Source organism: Sinohyriopsis cumingii, chromosome 10 (assembly GCF_028554795.1).
Source record: "Sinohyriopsis cumingii isolate HCF-2022 chromosome 10, ASM2855479v2, whole genome shotgun sequence".
Taxonomy (NCBI): Eukaryota; Metazoa; Mollusca; class Bivalvia; order Unionida; family Unionidae; genus Sinohyriopsis; species Sinohyriopsis cumingii.
The window spans coordinates 91829651-91852144 of NC_142970.1; the positions used below are offsets into that span (position 1 = coordinate 91829651).

The window sequence follows — 22494 nt, forward strand, 5'->3', positions numbered from 1 at the left end:
ATTTGGGATTTATTTCGCAATATCGTAAGTTATTTTTACATTTTTCGCTTTGTATTCTAGGTAAAATAGTTGTTTCTTAAATTTTACAAAGCTCGTTGCTTCTCACATTTTTATATTTCTTATTTTAAGATCAAATAGTCGTAATAAAAGGATTTTATTGAAGGCAATTACAAAACAAACACAAACAAATACACAATTACGCGCTGAAATTTACGAAACATTACATAATGTTATTTTAATGGAAGTGCTGTTTGAACACTTGTTTTCGCACCTTATTGATTTAAGTTTCATTGATAATATGGATACCTATTTGCCACTGATCGAGTAAATGAGGCACGCGACTATTAGACCTTCAATCATGTGAAAGTCTGCCAATTCTGCTCGTTCTGTTGTTCTTATGCATACATACACACACACACACATACATACATACATGCATACATACATACATTGATACATACATACATACATACATACACACATACATACATACATACATACATACATACACACATACATACATACATACACACATACATACATACATACATACATACATACATACATACACACACACATACATACATACATACATACATACATACACACACACATACATACATACATACATACATACATACATACATACATACATACATACACACATACATACATACATACATACATACATACATACATACATTGATACATACATACATACATACACACATACATACATACATACACACATACATACATACACACATACATACACACATACATACACACATACATACATACATACACACACACATACATACATACATACATACATACATACATACATACATACACACATACATACATACATACACACATACATACACACATACATACATACATACATACATACATACACACACACATACATACATACATACATACATACATACATACATACATACACACATACATACATACATACATACATACATACACACATACATACATACATACATACACACATACATACATACATACATACATACACACATACATACATACACACATACATACATACATACATACATACACACATACATACATACATACATACATACATACACACATACATACATACATACATACATACATACATACACACATACATACATATACATACATACATACATACATACATACATACATACATACATACATACATACACACATACATACATACATACATACATACATACATACATACAATTCACTGTTATCTCACCTCTGTCTTCGCCGGTTCGAGTCACGAATTCAGCCAGTGTGGGTATGTGAGAAACCTTGCCGGTAGCTTCTCGTGGGTCGGTGGTTCTTTCCAGGGTTTTCCCAGGTTATTCCTCCACCATTAATACTGGCCGCCATATATAGCCAATCGTGTGTTGATAAATGGCGTTAAAATCCCACAACAACAACATTCATGCATGCATGCATATTACATACTTTCATACATACATACATACATACATACATACATACATACATACAACCTTAATGAAAGGAACCTAATCAATCATTCACCAACCTATTTTTCCAGCCTAAACAACCTTCTACCAACTTACCTACGTACAAGTACCTACCTATTTATATGCATATATGTGCCGTTCGTACATATGTACCTTATATATACACATTTTTCATTATCCGAAATAAATAACTGGTAGATCTAAAAAGAAGAAAAAAATACGACTTCACTCACAAATACGCAATCTTAAACCTATAAAACTTTCTTGCAAAAAATCAGTTCGTAAAAGGCTATAAGGGTGAGGAAGGTTTAATTTCTAAAAAAATATATTATAGTGTACATGTTGTTAACTTAGTAGCATCTAATGGTCTTTTAAATTAAAATCTAAATTTTTATCCAAATCTAACCAATTTCAGAATGTACGGGTCTAAAACACCTGAGGAATTGCATAAAGTCTACAGATTTTTTTAAAATTTCCAGATGACAGCAAAAATCATGATTTGCAGAACCTTCCACAAGTGTGGTCACGTTGAAATAAATAAATGTCAAAATGGCTACATCAATAGCTGTGTATATATGCCTAAAGGTACAACTAACTACCTTGTAGGACATACAAGATGTTCTTTGATATTTATTTTAAGCTCAAACGGTATTATGAAATCTAAAATATTACTATTTCAATTTCTTCCGATGCAAAAGTATAAAATGTTTGCCTCGTGTATATAATTGTAAGCATTAAATAGCTAGCATATATGGATATTTGCAAAGTATGTATATATGTATGCATGCATGTATGTATGTATGTATGTATGTATGTATCTATGTACAAGGCATTCCCCTTTCTCGTGGATCCTTTTCAATATGGCCTATAGATCTTCGTCATATGTGAAAAATAAGACAGTTTAAATTTGTTGTGAATATACAAAATACTGTACATGTGTGACTGCATGTACATCAAAAAAGCGTGAGAAATGTATTAGAAATTTCATATTAACATCGTGTGAAATATTTCAGGTTGTGTAACTGCACGTGTTTGTGCTTACACAGTGATGTTTAAATCCGAATATCTGCAGGTACACAATTTCTAAAAACCTACTTTCAATGACTTATGTTCACGGAATATGCGACGGGAATCTGTAAGCAAATACAATTCAAAAATAGTCGCAGTGGCAGATATGCGAAATTCAGCTGCTGCAACATTTAAAAAAATGATATTGGGAAACTTCAAGATATATTAATTAGGAAATGGTTATAAAGAAATGATATATTATAGTGTACGTGATCTTCTTTACATAATGACTGCTAAACATTATCGTATACAATATGTATAATCTATCTGGCTCTATAAAATCGCTTTATGGTGGTAAATCTCATTTTCCAAGTCACACACGTGTTTGACTGCCAACAGGAAATCTCCAAGAGTGTTCAGATCATACGAAATCCTTAGAATTGTGCAATATATGAATTAACAATTAACAATTTACAATTTTCTGGCATTTGTGGTCAAATATGTTTTGTATTAAATAACGCAAACATTGATGTGGTATTAAAATAACAGCATATATTTTGGCCTAGATTTTAATTGGTGTTCGATGGGATGGGTGGTATGAGGCTTGGTTTTATTAATATACTACATGAGCTAGTCATAGACCAGACGTTTTCACCACCAGCACGACCACCCGCCCTCGAGCAAATTAACTTTAAAAATACATGCAAAACCTACACCTTTGTGTTTGAACTGTCAAAAAAGCAGCAATTGTGTACGTCCATAAAAATAAAAAGGGAATATTCTTTCCTTGCTTAGCACAAATAAACGAAGTAACATTACATCAAATTAAGTTCCTTCCTTGGTCACGATGTTATTTAAAAGTTAAATATGAATCTGTCGGTGAAATCAGACTCTGCACCTGCACGGTAACGTCAATTCTCATTATGAGATGTGTGGCCGGCCACTGTATCGTAACTTTATCGCAATATGTCAACATCGCTGAGATAGACAAACTTGGAAACGGCTAACCCACCACAAATTTCAAATTAGAACTCTTACACACAAAGATTAAAGACCCCACCAGCAAATAATGGCAGTTAAAAATCGATGCTCCAACACAAAGGTCCAATCAGAGGCGAGGGGGTGCATAATGGCCCTGATCTCGATCCCCTGAGGGGCCTCGAAAAGTGTTTCTTTATAAAGAAAAAATGCTGGAAATAAAAAAAATTATATATACTTCGTTGTATATTTGTTTGTCTTTTGAAACCTTATATAGTAATTTATACGGGCTTGTCTTTGCATTCCAAATTTCAATATAACCAGGGCCTCAATGTCTAGAAGTATCACGGGCCTCTCTCAGCCTCTCAGAAGGGGTCTGCCAACTCCTAAATGGCACCAAATTGTGGAACGATAATTCCCACACATCCTGTATTTCAACTCCCCTTACCACCAGTGTAGTATCTTGCTGCAGTTTTTTCGCAAACCAGACTCAGTAAGTTTGATTTTCCGCCCCAAACTTAAGCTTTCCCATTTGTGTGACATATTAACTTTTGTGTGTGCTTAATTTGACATGGCACTTGCAATATAAAAAAAAAATGTTAAGAGGATTCAGATATTAAATATATGTGACTATAGCTTAACATTCACAAATATTATTCAGATACGGAACTATGGCGAGGGCATGGGTTAAAAAACATCTCAACCATTCAGGCGCGCAATCACTATTCTATGGCAGTATGAGAATCCAAACCAGATGGATAGGATAATAATTTTCTTCTCTGGCTAAAATTCCACACACACATTCTATACACAATACAGACATCACCATCGTAACTGCATGCTATAAAGTTAATCTCTAAAATCGTAGTCTCTGTGCATATATTTTCATAGTTTTCAACTTGTCTCTAATCTGGTTGTACCCAGTGATATGGAAGATCCTTATTAGTTCATCCACTGTTGCTAGCGGTCCCTTCATCTGTTTCCAGTGCACCAAAGCGTTGAAAACTCTATCATGCAGCTTGTCCTTGCCGTGGTACGTTTGTTCTAGCTCGGCTATCTTGTCATCACCGAAGCGGAACTTCTTCATCAGGTAACGAAGCTCGTTCTTGCTTAAAGAGACTCTGATAGCATCAAACATCTTCATCAGCAGTTGCTCTGTGGGGAAAAAAAGAAATTAACCGCGTTCCATATATTATTCAACGTTATATACCAATACATTCACCGGCTTCAGTAGCATGAATGATGACGTTTAAGTAGGCCACAGTAAACAGAAATTTGGATGAAATATGTGATGTGATTTTGATTTTTGACGTAGCTTTAACAATTTTTCAGTCATATCGCTACGATGTCTGCAATGTGGCAGTTTATAGTGATGTCTAGCACTGGGACATCATGCTACATGTCTGCGGCATGATGCCCCACCCAGTCACATTATTCTGACACCAGGCCGACCAGTCCTAACACTAACCTTTTAATGCTGAACGCCAAGCAAGGCAGCTGTTAGTACCATTTTTGTAAGTCTCTGGTATGACTCGGCCGGGGATCGAACCCACGACCTCCCGCATCCGAGGCGGACGCTCTAACCCCTAGGCCACCGGAGCGGTTTTGGTTGAAATAACATGTCATTCATATATATTACAATTTGATGGTAAATAATATAAAATATTAGGATTTTGTCTGGTGGTACATCATCATAAGGTTCCTACGCTGAATTTAGAAGTTAAAACAATTAAGCTCGTACAAATCATTATGCAGTACACGCTCGCTCAGCTTCGGGTCAAGGTTTCACGTCTTACAGAAATGCACATTTGAGTGTGGTGAGATATGCAAGCTTTGTCCCTTTGTTACCTTTAATTGATATTTTATATATCTTTCAAAATTTGTTATCTTTATTTTTTATTTTATATTTCTACGTGTTTACATTTATTTTTAAGATCTGGTTTCCTTATGTTTATTATTTTTGCTATCTTGAAATTTTTTTTATGAAACGTAGCTAGTAGTCATCACTATATAGCTAGCAATTTGCTGACGTGCTGTCGTTACACGCATGATATTAATGAGAAGAAAGATCTGCATGTCATGACTTGGATATAGCATTTATGTCTGTAGAAATAGACGTAGGTGTTAAGTTTTACAAATGCTGAACCTGATGCAAATTTTGCATGCAGCAGAAGAGAGAGAGAGAGAGAGAGAGAGAGAGAGAGAGAGAGAGAGAGAGAGAGAGCATTGCAGTGACGAAACTAGAAGGTCGCAAAGATCTGTCGGATGGATGCAAAGACTTCAAGAGCGTGAAGCCAGACACGGAGAGAAGCTAAAACAACTGCAGGGACGAGACAATCGCACAAACATACCGACAGACGCAGAAACAAAGTTCATTAGATTGCAAGTATGGAGATCCCGTGAATCGTGATTCATTAAAAACAGAAAATGTATCAATACAATAATTGTATGATTTTCCCATGGTAAATGCTTCGACGCAAATTTTAGAAAAAATTATGAGGAAGAAGAGGGTGTCGAGGATGAGGAAGAGAAAACAAGTTACCTTCTCTCTCTAACGCTCTTCTAATGAACCTTCCGATTGGCTGCAAAACCCCACTAACACAGACCTCCATCGGTGGTGTCTTGAGAGGATTATTGTGAAGACGTAGTTCCCTTAGATTCTTCAAATTGTCGAAGTTCTCTGGAAGGCAAGTCAGCTGGTTATCATTCAGATGCAGAACTTTGAGTCCCTTGACGTAGCATACCGTATCAGGAAGTTCATAAATCTCGTTATGGTCGGCAATGAGGGATGTCATATTTTTCATCACGTTCAGTGTATTTGGAAGTGTTCTTAAAGTATTGTTGGACACAATTAGATGTGAGATATTCGAAAATTCAATCTCGTCTGGAAGAGCGGGTACCTGATGCCCTTCCTTTTGATCAAACCGTAACTGATTCAGATTTGGAATGGAAAGTACTGTCTTGGGAAATTCTAGGAATTGATTGTTCGAGAGATCCAAGACTTCCAAGGATTGCATATGGACCACTTCTTCCGGAAGATCTTCTATAAGGTTGTTTGATAGATCCAACATTTGAAGCTTGACTAAACCGCACAACTCTGGAGAGAGGACTTTTACTTTATTTTTCTTCAAGTTTAAAACAGCCAGGTGTTCAAGCTCGGCGATTTCTGGCTGCAAATCTACCAATTCGTTGCTCTGAAAGTCAATGACTTCCAGGTAATGGAGCTTGCATAAAGATTTGGGAAACACTGAAAACTTGTTTTTACTCAAATTCAACTGCCTCAGTTTCTGAAGATCTCCAAAGTTTCCTGGAAGCTCTGATAAATGGTTCCCATCGAGTGAGAGAATGTTTAATTCAATAAGAGCACCAATTGCATCTGGAAGTTGCTCAAAAGAATTGTCGGAGAGAACAAGCGTGTGAAGATGCTTCAAATTTTCAAGTTCTACAGGCAGGTGGGACAGCTTGTTGTTTTGTAAGCTCAGAACTTCTAAGTTTGGACACCAGAACAGATCCTCTGGCAGTTCAACCAAATGATTATTACCAAGGTAAATCTCCTTTGCATTATATATGTTGGAGATGTTCTTTGGTATTTCCTTCAGGTGGTTATTTTCCAGTCCCAATATCTCCAAATCGGTCAGTTCGCAAATCTCTGAAGGTAATTCTTCGATAACATTGCTGTTCAGTCCTATCACAGAAAGGCTCCTGAGGTGAGATATTTCTGGCTGGATTGATTTTAGTTTGTTTCCTGACAAAGCCAACTCAGTTAAATTCTCAAGCCAAAAGACTTGTACCGGAATGAACTCGAACTCATTATCGTCAAGCAAAAGTTGTTCTAAGCAGACAAGATTCTCAAGCTCACGTGGCAGATTGGTCATGTGATTTCCCGACAGCGCCAGACGCTTGAGACTTTCAATCTTGCATACTTCTGGATTTAAAAACTCGATGCTATTTCTCTCTAGGTCCAAAATTTGCAATTTTTGAAGCTTGGATATTTCGTTTGGAACTTCCTCTATTCTGTTCTCATTTAGGTTCAGAACTTGGAGTCCTTGGACTTCACCTATTTGGCGAGGAATGGACTTAATCCGGTTGCCACTTGCAATTAGCTGAGTAAGACTTTTCAGCCCAGGAATATCGGATGGAAATTCGTTGATGTCGTTATTGGAAATATCCAGAACTTGTAGCTTTTCTAGAAGGAACAGGCTTTTATTCAGACACGTCAGTTTGTTATTTGAAACAACCAGAACTTCTAGAGTGTCAAGACGAGCAATGTCGTCAGGTATTGAAGTGATAATGTTCTCCGCAAGAAGTAGCGTTGTTAAGCTCTCCAAATGAAATATATTGGTTGGTATACGGGTTAAACTTCTTCCTTGGAGATCAAGGACTAATTTACTGCCATCTGCGTAAGTACTTCCGCTGATGTCCTCGTCGTCCAGCGCTGAGGAATCATCCAGTACGTGATCCTCTTCGATGTCGCTCATCCTTGAAAGAAAAAGTTAAAGTTTATTATACCAGCCGTCTTCAAGGTCTATGTAGCAAATCTTTTGTTTATTGCAAGTATATCCGTACCTGCAAAATAATCTGCACTACACAGGTAGGACGGTAGGTAGGTAGGTAGATAGATAGAGGTCAGCCTTGACGTTTTGAAATATACCCATGATAAACAGGGATAGAGTTGTAAAATCTAAACGTCTGTACAGATTAAAATGCATAAAAGTTAGATGATACCCATCGATGTGCTTACTTAATGTACCACCAGATAATAATAATAATAATAATAATAATAATATTGAATATATTTGCAAATTGATGATCGAAATATTCTCAAGCATTTGTATTGCTTGCTATCTCTGGGGACGATCGATGGGTGACAGACAGATGCACGGTGGGTGGGAGGATGGACAGACAGACAGACAGACAGATAGATATATAGATAGATAGATAGACTAGAAAGTTGTTTTGAACGACTACCATGATTGTGTTTCCTTTGGAAATATTTACGCGAGTACGCTAAGTCTGAATAAGGAAATGTGTGTGCGATTTCGAATTTATCTCTGTTCCGAGAACGTAAGTATCTGGAGTGTTACATACTCATGATATTAAGAAAAGGGATTGTCAATAAAGAAACTAAAGTACTAGAAATCCCTGGTGAATATTTAGTGTACCATTTGAGTCAAGCCTTGTGCACTTATTAATAAAAAATCAATTATTCATCCCTGTTAGATCTTTACGCCAAATATCGAAGATTTATCATGTAAGGACTGTGTTCGTTTATATGAGAGTTATCTCCCCAAGACTGTACTGGATTTTTTTTAACGATGTTTTGGTTAATATTTGACATACACGGTTTTTGTACTCTGCCTTGTAGACTTGAACTAAGTGAAATTCTTTCTCCATAATTCTGCAGCAAAGCTTCATGACGTAATAGATTCGAGCTACGTAGTTACCACTCGTAACTAGAATTATTAGAGAAGGGCCCCGCTAAGTACAGTTTACTCGACAGAACATTAAACAGACGAAACTTATGCTGATAAGTAATGTTAGGATAATGTGTATTTAGGGACCATACCTCCTTCAAATGATGACATGGAATGCCGAACATCATCTTTATTCAGAGTCTCATTAAGATATAACTGGATGATAAATTTGATGGAAGTCCAACATTAATATATAACTGGATGACAAACTTGATGGAAGTCCCACATTAATATATAACTCCATGACAAAGTTGATGGAAGTCCAACATTAATATATAACTGGATGATGACAAAGTTGATGGACGTCCAACATTAATATATAACTTAATGACAAAGTTGATGGAAGTCCGACATTAATATATAACTGGATGATGACAAATTTGATTGAAGTCCAACATTAATATATAACTGGATGGCAAATTTGATTGAAATCAAACATTAATATATAACTTGATGACAAAGTTGATGGAAGTCCGACATTAATATATAACTGGATGATGACAAATTTGATGGAAGTCCAACATTAATATATAACTGGATGGCAAATTTGATTGAAATCCAACATTAATATATAACTGGATGACAAAGTTGATGGAAGTCCAACGTTAATATATAACTGGATGACAAACTTGATTGAAGTCCGACATTAATATATAACTGGATGGCAAATTTGATTGAAATCAAACATTAATATATAACTGGATGACAAAGTTGATGGAAGTCCGACATTAATATATAACTGGATGATGACAAATTTGATGGAAGTCCAACATTAATATATAACTGGAGGGCAAATTTGATTGAAGTCCAACATTAATATATGATTGCATGACAAATTTAATTAATGTCCAACATTAATAGATAACTGGATAATGACAAATTTGATTGAAGTCCAACAATCCTTGGTAAAGCAATAATTACAAAAACCAACGTCCGGGGACATGACTCAAATTTTCGAATGATTCGAAAGGTGTTCCACAACTTACGACTCGCAACAACGATGTGTCCCAGAAAATACAGTGTACAAAAAATACTAAAAGAATTAATGTATGGTGTACCAACGTATACGGTATATGATGGTGTATTGGGTCTCGAGGTCTCGTCAGTATTAAGCTGCCACACCAGATTAGATTAAAATCAGAGAATCGAATATGTGCATTTTGTCCCCACAACCCACCTGTTTATTTTTGCCAGATACATTTATACACAACCAACCTGTTTATTTTTACCAGATACATATATACACAACCCACCTGTTTATTTTTACCAGATACATGTAAACACAACCCACCTGTTTATTTTTACCAGATACATATATACACAACCCACCTGTTTATTTTTACCAGATACATGTATATACAACCCACCTGTTTCTTTTTACTAGATACATGAATACACAACCCACCTGTTTATTTTTACCAGATACATGTATACACAACCCACTTGTTTATTTTTACCAGATACATGTATATTTTTTGCAAAGGCATCAGATCAATCCAAATTATGAAATAAAGCAATCTGAAATGAATGTTTAATTCAAATCCTGTACCATGATCGTATGCTTATCACACAGCTTGATAAAGGCCGCCATGCCAAGAAAACAAGAAAATGTGAAGAAAATAAGTAAGGATTTTTTAGAAGAAAAAAGAAAAAAAACTTAATTACATAGAAATATAAAAGACATACTCAAATACAATGTAGATTAATACATTTGTGTTCAAGTCAAATAATACTAAATTTGACGACCTACGGTTTTTGTAAAATCAGGTCAGTAAGTGAGGTCTATCCACTGTTAAAACTAAAATGTCACTGTGTGATCTGGATATTTATTAACGTAGCTGTAGCAATTTTTCCGTCATACCGCTACAATGTCTGCAGTGTGACAGTCTGTAGTGATATCGAGCACTGGGGCATCATGTCGCAGACATGTAGCATGGTGTCCCACCCAGGCACATAATCATGACACTAACCTCTTAATGCTGAGAGCCAAGTGAGGCAACTGTTTGGTATCAATTTTATAAGTCTTTAATATGACTCGGCCAGGGTTCGAGATATAGAGATATTAACATTTGTTTTAAAAAACTGTTTAGACTTTTATTGGTGCGGAACCTTATATTGTATTGTACTTGTAAGTTCCCCTACATGTTGTAATACCTGATACCTTAAATAAAGCAAATACATTTTGAAAATATCAATTCGTCCCTGAAAAAAAAAATCTTGCATTTAAAATAACACTAACTATAACTTATATCGGCCTTTCAAAGAAATCTTACACCTGATTACTATTTCTCGCATATGGAGGATTACGTGTTCGATTGACTGTTTAGAATAATAGTCTGTCATACAGTCTATTATGCTTTACTGAGCGCCTACCACCCAGTCATTATGTGGGGCAAATGCTTTTGTTAAAGGCCTATTGGAAACGAAGTTGGGCGATGACAGTCGATACCAAAAAGGCATTGTGTACTTTACATCTTTGTTAGCCTTTGTCCACCTGACTTTGCGATTAAATCGGATCAGTAATGATAACCAAACATATGTGTCATCCCCTGTCAGCGAAAAATTTAACGGGAACTTAAAAATAGAAGGTGTTCATTATGTTATTCGTGATGAAGCAAAACACGAGTGGGTGGGAGGGGGACAGACGATGGTGGAGCCTCTTCCCTCAATACACACACAATGGCAGTGAATTAACCAGAATGTTTCATACAGTAAATTGTCTTTACAGTTAAATGGCGAATAACATGCCAGGGAAACCGTTTTCAATGCAGGAGCTTCTGAGGGCTCTACAGCCGATCCCTCCTACCATGATTTCCATCCTACATAACTTACTTACTCATTTACGCATCTCCTCCCTCTCCGTTCCCACCCCTACGATATTCCTGGATCGGCCAGTGTGAAAGATGACAATATGATATTAACAATGCCGTTCTCCTCCTACAACTTCTACTCGTAGTAAAAGATGGCATTGATAGTCCTAATACAATATTATATAGACTGGCCTGATATCTATACATGGAAAAATATGGGATAAAACCTTCACAACGAAGCTGTGAAACACCAACTCGTCATTGAAGAATGGCAATTCCTCATACAGTATATATCTCAGAGCTGAGGTGGTACTGTGCCGCTCAAATTAGGTCACACAACATATTCTTGTTGATCGTATCGAGTTCTACCCTTTGAAACATTATTGTTATCATTATTATTATTATTATTATTACCAAATTAAGAAAATTCATGATAATGTATCACCCGAGTAAATCTTTACTCAAACTCCTGTTCACGAAAAGCATTTCAACCACATATTTAAGGAGCTTATATTTCTTTGCTTTATCTTTAATTTTAACACCTTTGCCTGTATATATATATATATATATATATATATATATATATATATATATATATATATATATATATATATATATATATATATAAGATGACATTGATAGTCATAATAAATAAACATTTTATCTTTTCGTAGCTATTAAACTTTAGATGGCACTATAATCTTATAAGGTAGTGACGTGTCTCTCAATCCGGTAAATGGTATAGCCAGCATTGTGATTACCGTTAAAACCAGTGAAAGCATCATCACTTTTGTTTTCTTCTTTGAGCAGAGCAGTAATAAGAACAGTAGCATTGTAGAAAAATAATCTAGTAGTAAGAGCATCACATTAGTACTAATAGCATCAACATTGGTAGTAATAGCATCAACATTAGTAATAATATCATCATAATCGGTAGTAATAGCATCACCATTGGTAGCAATTGCATCAACATTGGTAGGAATATCATTAATATTAGTATTATAACATCAACATTAGTATAAATAACATCAATAATAACAGTATTAGCATCAACATTAGTAGTAATAGCATCAACATTAGTTGTAATAGCATCAACATTAGTAGTAATAGCATCAACATTGATTGTAATAGCATCAACATTAGTAATATTGGCAGCATTATTGGTATGAATAGCATCAATATTAGTAGTAATAGCATCAACATTAGATGTAGTACCATCAACATTAATAGTATTAGCATTCACATAAGTATAAATAGCATCACATTAGAAGTATTAGCGTGGACATTATTAGGATTTGCACCAACATTAGTAGTGATAACATCACAATTAGTAGCATTGCCATCAACATTGGTAGGAATATCATCAATATTAATATTACTAGTATCATCATCATTGGTGGTAATAGCATCAACATTCGTAGTAAGAGCATCAATACTAGTAGTATTAGCATCAACACTAGTATTATTAGTAGCATGTTTGGTAGCAATATTATCAATATTATTAGCATTATCATCAACATTAGCAGTAATAGCATCAATATTAGTAATAATAGAATCAACATCAATGGTAATAACATCAATATTAGTAGACAACTCCGGTGGCCTATTGGTTAGAGCGTCCGCCTCGGAAGCGGGAGGTTGTGGGTTCTATCCCCGGCCGAGTCATACCAGAGACTTACAAAAATTGTACTAACAGCTGCCTCGCTTGGCGCTCAGTATTAAGAGGTTAGTGTTAGGACTGGTCAGCCTGGTATCAGGATAATGTGACTGGGTGGGACATCATGCTACACGTCTGCGGCATGATGTCCCAGTGCTAGACATCACTATAAACTGCCACACTGCAGACATCGTAGCGGTATGACGGAAAATTTGTTACAGCCACGTTAAAAATCTTAATCACACACACACACACACACACACACACACACACACAAACGCGCGCGCGCGCATCAATATTAGTAGTAATAGCCTCAAGATGAGTAGTAATAGCAAAAGCAATAGCATTAGTATTAATTGTGATGGTGGTGTGATGGTGGAGTACATACTAGCAGAATCAGCGACCTGTGATGACAACAACAAGACGATGATGACCAACTTGGTTAAAATATTCTTTGAGTTTGTCAGCAGCAGCAGCAGTCAAACACGTTGCTAATATGGAGGCAGACATTGTAGTAGTAGTAGCTGTAGTTGTTTTGTAAATAGCGTTTGATTTGGGTTTGTTTGAGTACTAGTTATATAGATCTCGTTCATGCCGTCGGTTAAGTAGTACTAAGTTTAGAAATGCTCATATAAAACTCAGATGTATACCTTGCACACACAATACTTCAACCACTCGAAAAAAAAGATTTTAATTCAAATGCATTCAAACAGATATTGATTTATTGCCGTATACTTTATAACTTTTTATTGATTTTGGATTCCTTGCGACTATCTTAAGCCTTGGTAAGGAATTTTGACAAGTCACTACGTTCAATACTCTAGTGTAATACAGCACTTAAGTGCCAAGATCTCGATATTCAAATTCCATATCGCACTCCCGTTTCTCTCGATTACACGATACATAGAAGAGCTACCCGAACAAAAGTGATTTGTGTGATTAAAATAGCAATGAACTGACGGTTTATATTACCTTTCAGATTAAATGGGTTGTTATTTGTGCCTGCATGAGGGAACCACATGATATAGTATGTGTACTTTTCTCCAAGATAAGGGTATACATTTAAAACATAATATCATTATGTCCATGGGAAAGTTTTCTTTTGCTTCTCTCAAGGGGAATTAAAAAATAACCTTAAATTTCGATAATTTGTGCAGTTTATGAATATAAAATGCATTACGATATAAAGCGCATGTCAAATATTAAAACCACAGGTCGTGTCTCGACATGTGTAAACAATTATGTATGTAAAAATATGTACAACATTTAAACCTCGAAAGTGGTACTGTTTTGAGCATGTTGTAAATACCTACCGCTTCTGCAATCCCCTCCCCCTCCAAACACACACATCTTCATTAGCCAAGGTTCCGATAACCCTATCTACACCTTGGCATATCGAGCAGATATTGCTCTGCTTCGGAACTGTGAATTTCATTGGATGCGGCGGAGGCATGCCACCGTATCCAATTAAATTGTTCAAATTTGAACACTGTTCCAATGTGATCGAGACAAGGGCACATGGCCTCATATCGTTGCTTACAATTTACCTCTCATACATGTACTATATAATAACTTCAAAGGAGGACACTTCTCTCTTTCTCGCGCGACCTATTTAAGAATAAACGCTGATATTTCAAGCTGAATCTCGCGTAGCGTAATAAATCTGGTACCAATGTTTAGCTCAGGCATTCGACTTTGAATGCGTATCCACAGTTTGGCATGCTATCATACTTTTAAGGAATGTCAAACCGTTTTCTCACGCTACTGCTTGATATGGCCATGATCACGCTCGCTTAATATGCAAGAACAACGCACTGAAATGTAATTCTGCCTTCTTATTGGCCAACTGAAAAAAAAAGTTATAAATAAATGCAGGACGTCATTTTCTTCTAACAAATGAGAGGACAGTATTCCCTTCAGTGGGATTTCACTTCCATATTAAGCGGGCGCGATCATATCCATATCATGGCGATACGAACCCCAGTGGACAAGGGGAGTACACGACTTGAATGGACTGATAAATAAGCACTTATTAGTGCCGGTCCGAGTTTGCACAAATACCCTTCACTCAAATAGACATGTAATGGCTTCCCTCAGGTGCATAGTCATACTTTCGAAGGTAACCTTACAAAGTATCATTTTTAGGTCAATTGTCACCGTCATTTTCGGTCACCGCACAATGCACCACGTATTGGTTAATTGGCATTAAATACTAAAGGAGGCAACATATGAAATCCAATAGAAATCTGATATAGCAGTTCGATCCGCCAAGGTGTAGATAGGGTTATCGGAACATTGGCTAACGAAGATGCCTCTCTCTCTCTCTCTCTCCACTGTTTCTGCTAAATATGTAAGTTAATATATACGTTATTTTGTTGTATTTTTTAATGTAATAAAATTAGAACTTAAATAATCTGACTTAATTGATCGCTGAGGTCGCAGAACATGAAACATCCTAATTACACAACACTATTAGGAATACACATTGTTACTATTACTTTTCTTTTTGATGCTGCAACACCAACACCCACCCCCTTGAATTAATTTCAACTTAATTCTTCATGTCAATAAAACAATTGGTAAGAAAAATAGCATTGGAATTATGTCATAAAGATCGCAGCCAGAGTTCATCTATGTATTATAAATAATTTACTTGATTAATCTGATTTGTACCACGATATTAACATATTAAAATGACAGTTCATTTAAAACTTTGTTCAGTTTGAAATTTTAATTTATACATTCCATGCATGCGTGAAAGTTGTGGTTCTATAAGTTGTTACTACGTGTGCTGGTTTTATTGTATTGTGAGGGGGAACAATAGTAGTATAGTGGGGCACCCTAGCGACAATGGGAAAATACATTACATACCCCCCTCCCTTGGGCAACTCTAGCGATAAGACCTTTCATATCGCCCTGGGCAATTCTAGCGACAAGGGAATTTAACATGGGTAATATTGGGCCTGTATAAGCGACAAGAGTAAGTGGAGTTGTTGTATAACAATGGGAATGGAACAGGCGAGGGGACGTCACGGTACTGGAGATTGGTAACAATGTAGCAAGGGTCTGACCTCGGTTGGGCGGAATACTGGCAACACTATTGCAAGTGGTTGACCTGAATACGCGCTACCATAGATAGAGACAAATACAGTAGAAACATGGACATATATAGCACACAGACATAGATTGATGAACACCAGTCTATCACACAAACATTTATACAACCGACTAAAAAGTTTAGGCAAGAAAGTAAATCTTTTCAAGGCATATGAGTGGTCCTTAAAAAGGGCCTTTATGTTTCTTCTATTTTCTTCTATACAAACCCTAAATATACTATCCACAAACGTGAAGGAGAAGAAGAAAAAAAACCCCGCAATATCTACTATCCACACACGGGAAGGAGCAAAAAGCCCAACCCCCAAATATACCATCCACATCAACGTTCGCTAAATCATACAAACCCCAAATATTGCATCCGCACAACGTACTCGAACGCATACAAACCCAAAAAATACTATCCACATCCGGGAAGAGGAAAAACACACATCGCAGTGGAAAGAAGAAAAAACAAACCCAAAATATACACACAAAGGTAAGGGACAAAAAAAAAAAACAAAAAAAAAACACATCTACTATCCACACAAACGTACGCGAAGGCATACAAACACACACTCTACTATCCACACAAACGTACGCGAAAGCATACAAACCCCAAATATATCCACACAACGTATGCGAGCGCATATAAACACACACTCTACTATCCACACAGAAGGAAGGGGAAAAAGCACATTATCTAGTATCCACACAAACGTACGCTAACGCATACAAACCCCAAATATACTATCCACACAACGTACGCGAACGCATACAAACCCCAAATCTACTATCCACGCACCAGAAGAAAAGAAAAACAAACCCATATACTAACCACACAACGTACGCGAGACACACACACCACAGAGGGAAGAAGAAAAATATACTATCCACACAGAAGGAAAAAGAAGAAAAACAATATCACTATCTACTTTCCACACAAACGTACGTGAACTCATACATACAAACACACACTCTACTATGCACACAAATGTAAGCCAATGGATGCAAACACACACTCATACAATCCACACAAACTTACGCAAAAGCATACAAACCCGACATACTATCCACACAATGTACGCGAACGCATACAAACACACACTCTACTATCCACATAAACGTATGCGAATGCATACAAGTCCCAAATATAAAATCCACACAACGTACGCGAACGCATACAAACCCAAATATACTATCCACCCACGAGAAGAAGAAACAAACAAACAAACCCAAATATACTATTCACACAACGTATGCCAACGCAAACAAACACACACATACACACAAACCACAAACCACAGAGGGAAGAAGAAATACAAAAAATAAAAAATATACTATCCACACAGAGGGAAGAGGGGAAAAAAATACAATATCTAATATGCACACAAACGTACACGAATGCATACAAACATAAATATACATTCCACACAAACGTACGCGAACCCATACAAATACAAACTCTACTATCAACACAAACCTCACAATCAGTTGTGGTGGACGATCGATCAAATGATGTCTATGTTTGATCAAACGTTTGACGAATTCGGGTTTGCCTGAACCGCTAGGTCCGGCAATTAACATGTTAAAGGGATGGCGAAGATATAAGGCCTCCCAACTAGCACGATCGAAGTGTTAATCGATGGCTTTGAAAGTGGTGGAAGAAGGAGCAGAGACAGCAGAGGTAGCCATACTGCAGGGAATGTCATTTTTGACACGAAGACAAACAAGACAAGAATTTTTATACTTTCTTCAGGATATGTTTATTTCAGCACGGAAGACAAAATATATATATAAGCCAAATGGTGTCATAGGGACACTGTGTAATATTCTTACGGTCTCTTACTGTCCTCCTATAATCAGTCTTCGTTTACTTTGGAAAAGAGCTTAGTTTAAAAATGGAGAAATGATTTTGAGTTTGCGTTAAACTTGTATTTTGGACAACTCTCGGTAAATGCGTTCTCACAACTCCACAGGCAAACCATAAATGTTCTCTTGTAAAGTATCCATCCAGAGATTACTGAGGTCATCCCACTAAAGGTAGTAGTGACAAATCGGAGACCATCGATCATGTTCCAGGTAAGTCGAATCGTTCTGCTCCCACTCCTGAAGTGACGCACCGCAACTGAAACACTTGACTTTATTCTCTTCGCCCAAGTAGATAAATCCGGCTCTGGTTAATTCTTCGGGGGTATGTTCTCCCAGATATTTAGACCGTTTTCATTTGAAGGATTGGAATCGATTTTCAAAGTTGCAGTATTCAGGCAAACGCACAGGTAACGAATATTCGTCTTTCACAAGTTCATTTCAATGAGGGCAGGGTGAAATCCTCAAGAGTTCACGTAGGGCTGCATGACATCCACAGGGTGATAGCTGCATGGTCTCGCGTGAAGTATGACGTTGACAATGAAAACCAGTAAAGTGAAAAGGTGTTCTGTAACGAGTGGCATCGCTTTCACATCCGTGAGGTTTGAATCGCACATCGTCACTTTCCATGGTAGGTGTAGTGTGGTAGTAGTAGTCATAGCAAAGTTCCCATGATGTGGTACTGAATCCTAAAGGTCACAGCGTACTGCATCCCTGCAATCGCAGGGCACAGCATCGCACTCCACTTGAGAATCATCAAACTTGAATGATGTCAATTTAAAAGTATTCATCTTTCTCAATTGGCAATGGTAATTACAATGAAGTGTCGGTCTTGGACGTTTACCCCTTTATATGCTAACCAATATCGGCGTGTCCGTACGGGAAAGTGAACGAAAATTGGTCTTCAGAATGCCCTAAGAAACAACAGGAGCAAGAGAAAGAGAGGGGTTCGGAACAGGAAGAAGAGGTATCCTCCCAAAAGGAAGAACCCAGACACGTCCAGAAAGAGAAAAAAGAGAAGAAAGAAAGATGAGACAAAAGTGAGGAAGAAGAAGAGGAAAATCCTGTGAAAGTGAAGAAATTAAGAAAATAACAGAGTGGAAAAAAAAGAAATCTATGAATTTTTTAAAGTGTTGTGTTGTGAATTGGATTGTAAAATATGTATCAGAATAGACCAGACAGAAAACGTAAGTGTCTCTTGCTTTTGATTTTTTAATATATGGACCTACACCCATGCATTCACATACGTACATCATGGGGTAAAAAAATGGATTTTGAGTTTTAATTGATTTTGGCAAAATGAATTGCTATCTCTTTTCAAGAAACGTGGGTGGCCCTGAAAAGGTCCGTTGGGTGTTTTTGTTTTTTTTTTTTAAAAAAAAACAAGCTCAGGAACGGGACGTAATTAGCTTTATCTGCCTTAAGCCTTTGCCACAGCTAAGGGCTACTTCTGGAATGGCCCCTGTCAATGATCTGGTAGATATCACTACGGGTGGTATCTCATTTGTACGAACAGGGTTGGGCTGTTTGGCTCGGGAATGTCTTTTTCTCTTGGATCGTAGTAAGGAAGTCTGATATATTTGTTAACCCTGCCAAAATATCGAAGAGTACAGTCACGGTTTGACTTTCACTGTCCACTTTCTCTCTCAGACCTTGTTTCTTCTCTGCTGCTTCTTCCTGTCGTTTTTTTTCTTGTCTCTTCCTTTTCTCGCTGTTGCTGTTGAAGAAGAAAAGCTTGTTCTGCTTCTTTCTGATGTAAAATTTTCTCCAATTCTCCTTTCTGTCTCTGTTTAAAATCCTCGACGTGTGGTAAAGAAGGAGAAGGTGGCAAAGGTACTAGTACCGGAACAAGTTTTTGCGAAGAAAGAAAATTGACTAAATCACAATTAAAATCGGTCTTTTTTGGAAGGAAAACTGTGTTGACTTTGGTAGCCGCTGCTATACCATCGCTTTTTGTCTCCACTGCCGGTGCACCCCAGTTCATCGTCTTCTTAGTTTCCGTCATGTTTGAAAACTTTGTCGCATTGATTAACTGCGCATAGACGCTAGAGTATCTATATAGGGAATGTGACGTAACAGTCAGTTCTCTTCAGATTGGAAGACAGACTCCACACTCCGACTGAATTTTGTAACGCGTATTAGGACTGGTGAAAAAAAATATCCGTTTCAATCTGCTGTTACACTATCAATAACCGCAACTCATATCATTCCCTTCACCAGTTCTCGTCACAAGACTAATGTTGAATTATCTACTCTCTTATCGTCGATGCTGTTCCGTACGGACTTACCCGTGTATGTGAAATAATCATGGACAATCATCCGGATCACCGATACGAGCGTTTGGAAAAGAATTTACGTGGAGAGACAAGGCTGTTTGAAGAGATCCTTCATCTACTTCCAGAAATCAGAAGAAGTCTGAGGAAAAGAAGAAGACCAATGCGTTGCCCTCTATGTTAACGGAATGATGTCAACATAAAACCAAAGGCTCTTTTCAGGGCCACTCATATGCCTCGAAAAGATTTCTTTTCTTATTTTAAGTTTTTTTCAGTCGGTTGTATAGGTTTTTGTGTGATAGATTTATCTTCATAATTTTTTGTCTATGTGATATAAATGTGTATGTCTCTACTGTATTTGTCTTTACCTAGAGTAGAACATATACATGTCAACCACTTGCAACATTGTTGCCAGTGTTCCGCCCAATTGCGGTCAACTCCTTGCTACAACTCCACTTTCCCATGTCGCTATACAGGCTCAATATTCCACACGTCAAGTTTCCCTTGTCGCTAGACTTGCCCAGGGTGATCTGAAAAGTCTTGTCGCTCGAGTTGCCCAAGGAGTGGGGGGGGGGTCTGCAATGTATTTTCCCATTGTCGCTAGGGTGCCCCACTATACTACTAACACCTTTTAAACTGTATGGTATTTTGGGAGTGTTGAGCTTAAACTATTTTTTTTTTGGGGGTGGGGGTGGGGGTGGGAGTGGTCTGGAACCATGTATGGTACTTTAATGTTTTGGGGTAAGTCTAGAAAATTCTGTATTTATTTATTTTTTTTGGCTACGGTTATTTCACTTTGGTATGTACACCCGATAAAGTTTAAGCTTAACACAATAGTGAAACTATCGTGCAAAGTACACATCTAGAAATGCTTGCAAATAAAGCCAGATACTTGGCAGTAAATCTACAATAATATAATTTAATTCATTCAATAAAGGAGCTAAGTATGAGGTCTTGTTACTTTCTATCCATGAGCTTATTAACTATATACTAGTGTATTTGTGATGAAAAAAAATTGTATTTTTTTGTATAGGGGAAGTGGTGCGCATTTGTCTTTTCTTACGCGGAGATAACTAGGTGTGTGTGTGTGTGTGTGTGTGTGTGTGTGTGTGTGTGTGTGAGAGAGAGAGAGAGAGAGAGAGAGAGAGAGAGAGAGAGAGAGAGAGAGCACGTGAATGTATGATCTATTTTCTTTGTTATGAGGAAACAAAATGTAGCCACCCATCACTCCTGTTGTAAATGAGCTGATTCGAATTTTTGTTGTAATTTTGAGATGTTTGGAATATGTAGGTAAATAACAGCAAACTAGGGGAGACCTTTACTTTAAAAAAATATGATGTTTACTAAAGGTAAATACTGGAGTTGACAATAAATTCGGCAAAGCTCGTCATTAAAATGTTAGAGACGATAGCTGATCGGAACGAAAGCACGGTTGTCGTAAGAAACACATTTTACCCAGAGTTCGAGTACACATTGTCTTACACATACGAGTTTAAGCCTTGTATAAAGTCAACGTATGATCAAATGAACTTAGAGTGTGCAAATTCATGCAAAGAATCACCATTACATGTAATTGACGAGAACAAAAATGAAATACTACTTACTTCACTCAGTCTCTGTGACGTTAGAATGTTGGTAATCACATAATTGTGTTAATGTTTAGCCCTCTTCGGTTTGTTCAAACATCTACATCACCCTACCCCTTGTTCGTGCCTGTGTCACAGGACGCTCATTGTTGCCAGGTGCGCGTTGACATCACGCAAGAAGTAACTTAGGCGAGAATTCAGCGATAGGTGGGAGTAGCATTTG

The 22494-nt window shown here is 37.0% G+C and overlaps 1 protein-coding gene across 2 annotated transcripts; it reads right to left on the minus strand.

Moving 5' to 3' along the window:
- Positions 1 to 1815: 1815 nt before the first annotated feature.
- LOC149790579 (uncharacterized) lies at positions 1816 to 22433 on the minus strand. 2 transcript variants are annotated; one of them, XM_089972667.1, is made up of 3 exons: positions 22290 to 22433; positions 6052 to 7988; positions 1816 to 4664 (listed from the first exon to the last, which is right to left on the minus strand). In XM_089972667.1, the coding sequence occupies exons 2-3, from the start codon at positions 7985 to 7987 to the stop codon at positions 4366 to 4368; spliced, it is 2235 nt and encodes a 744-aa protein (XP_089828793.1). In that variant the 5' UTR covers position 7988; positions 22290 to 22433; the 3' UTR covers positions 1816 to 4365. The 2 variants fall into 2 exon arrangements, with proteins under 2 accessions (XP_089828793.1, XP_089828794.1); XM_089972668.1 differs by lacking the exon at positions 22290 to 22433 and adding an exon at positions 14764 to 14854.
- Positions 22434 to 22494: the final 61 nt, after the last annotated feature.